General features: G+C 39.3%; 1 protein-coding gene across 1 annotated transcript; it reads right to left on the bottom strand.

The window, feature by feature from the left end:
* Nucleotides 1–5,114: 5,114 nt before the first annotated feature.
* On the bottom strand, nt 5,115–5,741 carry LOC142169094 (secreted RxLR effector protein 161-like). The gene is made up of 2 exons (XM_075230301.1): nt 5,620–5,741; nt 5,115–5,553 (listed from the first exon to the last, which is right to left on the bottom strand). The coding sequence occupies exons 1-2, from the start codon at nt 5,739–5,741 to the stop codon at nt 5,115–5,117; spliced, it is 561 nt and encodes a 186-aa protein (XP_075086402.1).
* Between the last annotated feature and the right edge of the window lie 2,200 nt (nt 5,742–7,941).

Below are 7,941 nucleotides of genomic sequence, written 5' to 3'. Positions count from 1 at the left end.
GAATCCCATGTGGTGCAAACAATTAAACAAAGCATTACCTGCAAACAATTTAGATTTGAATCACCTATATAGTTGTGCAAAACTAATTTGCCTCTTTACCTATTCAGATGACTTGAAAGAATGTCATCAAAACAAGCTCAACTACGACTTGCTGCTCTTGTTTTCACAACAACCAACCTTAAAATCTTGATCCGTCTCTGAATGAGTCCCGACTAAAATCTATGGTTAAGTCATGAACAAGCTCTATCTAACTTTTTACTATCTTACATGTATAGTAACTAATAATCAAATGCACGTCTCAAAGGTAATGATAGGCCGGTGCTCAAAGCATCTCGTGTGCTCGGCTCGGCTCGGCTTCGGCTTCGGATTCAGATTCGGATACGGATTCGGATACGAATTCGAATTTGGTCAGAGATAGATTGATTGATTAATCTTTTTAGATAAAATTTCTTTAATTATTTAATAAAATATTAATTAAATTAGCTGAATATCCAACCCGAACCGGATCCGTGCGCGACCCGATTCACTTTCTTCCCGGATTTTTATTTAAATTTTCCTCCCATTTTTAAGTGATTGTTCTGAAGAGTTGTGGATTTTAAGAAACAGTACTTCCATTGGCTATAAATTCGTTTGATTCCTCAAATTTTTTCTTACGAATTTTCTGAACTTCAACACTTCTTCTTCTGCACAAATCTATTTCAGTGTGATTTACTACCGTTGAGTGGTTCGCTGACACCGTGGTTTTTCGTACCAATACACCGGTGAGTTAAATCGTTCTATCCTGGGAGGATAATATTCCAGCACTTCGGGTACTTGAGTGGAATAATTTTCTTAAGGACACTATGTATTCAATGGGCTCAATTTATTCCGAAATTAATTTTTTCAGATATTATTTTGACTTCCTGTTGCTGCTGTTTCTGTTTACTGTTTCAAAAAGATTATTGTTTTATTATTTATTATAGTAATACTAATAGGTAACAGTGCAAAACTAATTTGCGTCTTTACCTATTCAGATGACTTGAAAGAATGTCATCAAAACAAGCTCAACTACGACTTGCTGCTCTTGTTCTCACAACAGCCAACTTTAAAATCTTGGATCCTGTCTGTGAATGATCCCCACTAAAATCTATGGTTAAGTCCTGAACAAGCTTTATCTAACTTTTCACTATCTTACATGTAGTAACTAATAATCAAATGCACGTCTCAAAGGTAAGGATAGCCCGGTGCTCAAAGTATCTCGCGTTTATGCAGGATTCAGGGAAGGGTCACACCAATATTAAAGTCCTGTATATAAAAAAAATATGTTAATCATTATTTAAGGAGGACAGTCCAGGGAATTAAGAGTAATATAATGTGTAATCAAGAGATCGAAAAATAACTTGCTAACCAGTTACAAGGATCAAAACAAATTCAAATAGCTGGTCTTAGCCATTATTGTGAGATTACCTGCTCATCGGCAGTCAAAAATGTAAATCCATTTATATACAGAACTAGGATTTTATTCTCGTCAAAATAGATAACACTACAGTTTGCGAGTCATTATTAGGTCCATTTCTATTCTCATTATTGATAGAATTTAAGGGTCTACCAAACTATATAGAAAACCAGGTTCTCTATTAGTTCCCACAGAACACACGCAACACTGCAGTAAGTAAATGGCACAATGGAGTTTTACGTGAAACATTCCCGGCTCAGTGGGATTAAAAACCATGACCTACCCTTGTAGGATTTCAACTTCACTACTGAGCAACTTTAGATTACAACCTATTGTAACCTAGGAATTAAACTCTTAATTCTTCATTAACTTGTAACACTCTATCACAAGCCACTTTGTAATAACTTTATTACAAAGACTTTAAACCTAGGAATTAACCTCTTAATCCCTCACTAACTTGTAACAATCTATTACAAGCCACTTTGTATAACTCTATTACAAAGACTTTATAACTCGACTAACTCTAGCCAAGATACAAACACAAGGGTTTATGATTTATAAAGATTTCTTACACAATGCTTCTAACTAAGCTAAGTAGGAATTACAAGTAGAGTGCTTTAACAAAGTTACAACACAACTAAGGACATGTAATAACTTCAATACACAGAACTGGTCCTTGGTTATGTTGTTCTTTATTCTTGATGCCCTTGAGAATCACTTGCAAGATTGACACAGACTTGAGAGAATGCTTGATGAGTTCTTGAATGTGCAAGTATTATTTTGCCTTTCCTTCATATTAATATTGCATAAGTGACCTCACTTGAATGATGTAAGCATGTTTGGTACAAAGGCATTCCCCTTAAAGTTGACTGCTCCACTGTTTACACTGTTGCGTGTGTGCAGAGGAACAGTTGCAGTCACTTTACAACTGTGGGGAGTTGACTGGTACTGTGAGCAAGAAAACTGATGTCGATCTGTTCCCCCTGTTGTATCTTGGACTCTGAAGAATTGAACCACGTTCCCGAACTGAGATTTGTTATTCTTTAAGTAATTGAGGATGTATATCAAGTTCCTTATCTGGTTCTTGTCATTAAGTTTGTTAGATCATCAAAACATAACGAGGTACATATAACCTATCAATTTCTCCTTTTTTGATGATGACAAACTTATAATTGAAGACCGGAATGACATACACATAACCTTTATTCCCCTTGAATCTGTTCCCCAGCTTGTTCTCCCTCAATTATTTTTCCCCCTTTTGGCATCATAAAAAGACCAGTAGCAAGCAATAAGCAAGAAGAAGCCTAGCTTGGCTAACTCATGCCACATATGTGCACACAATCATGACTAAAAACAGAGCAGAAGAATACGATATGCACAACAAAAGGACGAAAAATTTATTAATTTTGGAAATAAAAAAGGAGCAGTTCCATTGATACACAATCACCACAAAAAAAAAGGTACTAGTTATCAAACATATCCAAACATAGGAAACAAAAATAACTTGAACTTGACATTGGAAAGGGAATGAATCTAAGGAGCACTGGAAGGGAAAGGCTTAAATGAAGAGTCAAGGGTGTTAAGAAGGATGTCCATTCGAGCATTAGATAACATCTACTCATTGAGCAGTTTCTCCTTCAGGTCCTCAACCTGTTTCCTGAGGTCGGCATTTTCTTTGGTCAAACAGAAAACCTCTGTGCTGTGAGAGCTGCTGGAACCAGGTGCCTCATGAAGCTCACTTAGTTGACCTTAGAGAATAGCATTCCTTGCCTCCAACTTCCTTATGTATGTCCCTACAGTACCTTTTGGTTTTTCAATTTTTCCTTGTCAGCGTCCTGGGTATCACCAACCTTGGTCTTCTTGGAGGAACCAGGTTCCTCATTGGCATCAACCTTCATTTTCACTGATTTTCTTACACTCTTGCCTTTCTCTGCAGATTTCCTGGAGATCTTCTCAGCAGACTCCTCAGCCACTTTTTCACAGGACTCCTCAACCATTTTCTCATCCTCTTTCTCACCAGATTTTTCACCCTCAACCTTACTCAACTCCTTTTCACTCACAGATGACCCCCTCTTGGACTTTAGAACAGTAAGTTTCTTTGAGGACTTACGAAATAAGGGACCAGGTTCCTCTTCGACCTCATCATCCACATTCACAATTAGTGCAGGAGCCACTACCCTCTCATTGACAACCTTTCCATCTTTCACCAATCTCCCTTTTTTTTTAAGACGGACTCAAGTTCTTCCTTCTTTTGCAACCTCGTGATGGGTCTCTTAGACATTGAACCATGGGGAGGTGCCTTTCTACTCCTAACGCTAATAAAGCTCGCCAGAGACATATTAGCATAATCTTTTTCTTCACTAGCCTCCTTTCCTCCTCAGACAAAGATCGCATCTCAGGAACCACAATTGTTAATGGCTCAACATAGAAATGAGAAGAGGGGGCAGGATCAGTACTGACCTGGGTTCTTGTGAAGAACCAAGGGTTTTATCCCAAGCGGAAGAAGAGGGCTCCTCTTGGGCGGAGGGATCAAGTCCCTCAATTGGTTCCCCAGTAGTATTGTCAGGTGCCAAAATTTCGACAGACATCAGTTCTCTACCCTCGACCTCTGCACCATTTTATTTCCCCTGAGACTCAGACACAATCTCATAACCTCCAACCAGAGTTCCCTCAGCAGCTATTGACATCATATTTTCTTTAGCTCCATGTTCTTGTAACTCCAAACTAACTTCAGAAGGCATACGAGGAGCATTACCTGTAAAAACAAGGCATAGGGCTGTCATTGTTGATTCATCACTGGTATGAATCACACCCTGCCCTTTCTCAGATCTTTCTCCACTGGTTGGCTAGAAACTTCTTGATTTTCTACTTCCTTCACTGTAACTTCTTCGACCATTTTTTTTCCAGCGAGGCAGAAGGAGAGGTCGCAATCACAAATTTCTTGGGAGTCAAAATTTTACGACTCCGAAGAGAACCTGTACTAGAGTGGGTTGGAGAGGAAGCAGAGGGTGGTTGTGACTCTGGGTTAGGGTTTGGACTAGTCGGAGTGGGGAGTGTGGGCTCTAACATTGGTGCTTCAATAGATGAAGACACAATGGGGACGATGCTTGGAGTATTCTGGGTTTCTTGATTATCAGACATGTTGGAAGAGGAGAGTGTTTGGTTAGAAGAATGAAAAGAGGAATTTTGGATTTTTTGATGTGAACAGTTATAAGAGTGACTTTGAGAGGAGTTATTTAATAGGGATTAGGGACCGGTTAGGAATGAGTATCAATTTTGGGTAGTCGGGTCGCTTCAGGTGAGACGTTTAGGTTCAAAAAGCGGGAAAGAGAGAAACTGACACTTTAATGACGTGGCACCATTTCAGCCATTTAAAAATTGTGCATGAGAGTACAGAGGAACTACTAACCTGTGTCAAGGGAACCAGGTTCCCTGACAGATTTTGCAAATGTAAGCCTCATCCTTTGACCAATGTGCAATGCATTAGCTACTTGTTTGCTCTGTAATCGTCATGCGTGTCTACCTGTAACGGTATAGAGATGAGTTAGACTTTGCCAGAAAATACTTTTTAGCTATTTTACCTGTACATTTCTTCTGTAGCCAATCATCGAGGGACCAGGTCCTCAGCTTGATTTCATCAACCCTAGTGCCAAGCGATTCTTTCCAAAATGCTCTCTGCTCAGTGCTTTGTGAAGATATCTGCAATTTCATCTTCTGTGCTACAGAACTTCATGCATATGTGCCTTTTCTCAACATTTCCTCTGAGAAAGTGATGTCGCACATCAATATGCTTTGTTCTCTTGTGTTGAGTTAGATGTTTTACAATGTTGAGAGCACTGGTGTCAGCTTCAGTAGTTGAAAGGGCCACTAAGTTTTGTTTTCTTGTGCCCCATGAGATTGGACACGAACCCAGAAAATGTGCCATGCCAGAAGTGATTTTCCTACCCACCAGATACCCAGCATAGTCAACATCAGTATATCCTATTAAGTCAAAGTTATCTCCTGAGGGATAGTAGAGAACCAGGTCATGCATCCCTTTGAGATATCTTAGGATTCTCTTGGCAGCTTTCAGATGAGATTCCTTTGGATTGGATTGAAACCCGGCACAAAGACCCACACTAAAAACAATATTTGGTCTGCTACAAAAGTGACCCTATGATACCTCTATACATGGTCTGATTTACAGGGGAACCAGGTCATCCATGTCTAGACGAGTAGATGTGGTGATGGGAGTGTCAATGATTTTTGATGTCTCCATGTCAAATCTCTTCAGCAGCTTCTTGATGTACTTCTGTTGACTTATCATTGTCCCCTTGGGAGTTTGCTTTACTTGTAAATATAAGAAGAAATTAAGTTCCCCCATCATACTCATTTCTAACTCACTTCCCATGAGTTTTACAAATTCTTCACATAGAGAGTCAACTATTGCTCTAAAGATGATATCATCAACATACACCTGAACAATGAGCAGGTTCCTCCCTCGTTTCTTCAGAAAAAGAGTGTTGTCAATTTTTCCTCTTGTGAATCCATTTTCTAGAAGGAATTTTGACAACCTTTCATACCAAGCACGGGGACCCTGCTTTAACCCGTACAAACCTTGTCGAGTTTAAAAACGAGCTTCCAAATTCATTAAGTTCGTTTCTGAATACCCACCTGGTTCCTATAACAATTCTGTCAGCAGGTCATGGAACCAGGTTCCACACACTGTTCCTCTCAAATTGATGGAGCTCTTCTTGCATAGATGTAATCCAGTCTGCATCTTTCAATGCTTCATTGATATTCTTGGGCTCTATTTGAGAGAGAAAGGCTGAGAAGGCAAGTGATTTTCTTGTCTTTGATCTGATTTGAATTCCTCAGCAGCTGGAGTTCCATGTACAACATCCACAATGACGAAAATATGTACCTCTTTCCTCCTCTCCTTGGCACCCTCATAGGTCCACATAGATCCATATTGAGGAGATCAAGTGGCCTTGAGATGCTAACTTCCTTTTTGGGCTTGAAAGAGGATCTGATTTGCTTTCCTTTTACACATACATCACACACCCTGTGATCCTTAAAGCTTGACTTGGACAGACCATGAACCAGGTCCTTCTTGACCAACTTGTTTAGCAACGTGAAACTTGCATGACCCAGCCTTTTGTGCCATAGTTCAGCATCATCATCAACAACACTTAGAAAGGTGAGATCACCACTCTTGTTTCCCTTGTCACAGATTTGGGAGACACTTAACAGGCTATGTTTCAACTCATTCACGTAGTACACATTTTTAATTAATTAGTGAGAAAGAGACTTCCCAATTCTTCCAATTCCCAGAATGTATCCCTTTTTGCCGTTTCCAAAGGATACATTCCATCCTTGCAGGGATTTGAGTGAAAGGAAATCATTTGTGCTTCCAGTTATGTGCTTTGAGCAACCACTATCCATGTACTATTGTTGTTGCTCCCTTTCACTGCTCCCTGCACAAAGAAATCAAGGGTTAGACTTAGGAACCCAAACAAGTTTGAGTCCCTTGTAGTAAGAAAAGGGTCGAATTAAACTTCTTTTTGTCCAGACAAGCAATATACGTTTTTTAACGGAGGGACCAGGTTCCTTAGCAGTAGTTACCATTTTAACAAACACTTTGTTTTTTTGTTGGGACTGAATTCTAGCCTTACAATTTTCTTTAAAGTCCCCAGTGTTACCACAGTGAGTGCAAATTCAGTTATCAGATACAGTAACATACTTGCTATGAGGGTTGTAAGGAGTCTTTTCCCTTTGGAACCTTATCCCTTGCTTGTTTCCCCTATTGTTTTTATACAAGGTAGTGATAGCATCAGAGGACCAGGTCTACTTGAGTGATTTTTGTAGATCATTCTTAACTATGCCTAGATCTTCCTGAAGCTGTCTGTTTCTCTCAAGTTCGACACACAGACTAGATTTCACTAATTTTAGCTCATCTTCAAGCCTAAGGTGTGCCTCACTTGCAACTTCCTTTCCCTTTTGGGTGAACTCATGCCTACCTTCCCTTTTTAGTTCCTCAATTGTTTTCTTTAGGTCCACGACTACTACTAATAGGTCATCTTTCTCAAGCTCTATGTTTGCAATTCTCTTAGACAAAATATCTTTTTCCCTTTTTAAACTCTCAATGGTCTCTCTTAGATCAACTGCAACCACCACTAGATCATCTCTCTCGTGCTCTATTTCTCCTAGTTCTATGGTTAGCGTATTTTTATCATCAATGAGACTGTGATAAGTATCAATTAAAAAAATTAGCCAAAGATATAAGCTTCTTTTGAGAATAGGATTTCAAATTTCTTTGAACATCCAGAAAGTTTACCTCATCTTCATCGTCATCTTCCTCATCCTCATCTGAGTTAGCCATTATAGCAAATATAGAATCATAATCAGCTCATTCACTTTCTACTGCCATCTTGGAGGTGTCACCTTGTGCATTATCTTCTCCAGATTCGCTAGAAGAGTCTCCCCATACAGCAAGAGCTTGTTTCACAGCATTATCAGCAGCTTCT

This window comes from Nicotiana tabacum, chromosome 14 (assembly GCF_000715075.1).
Source record: "Nicotiana tabacum cultivar K326 chromosome 14, ASM71507v2, whole genome shotgun sequence".
Classification (NCBI taxonomy): Eukaryota; Viridiplantae; Streptophyta; class Magnoliopsida; order Solanales; family Solanaceae; genus Nicotiana; species Nicotiana tabacum.
This window is presented reverse-complemented; position numbering and strand designations above follow the sequence as displayed.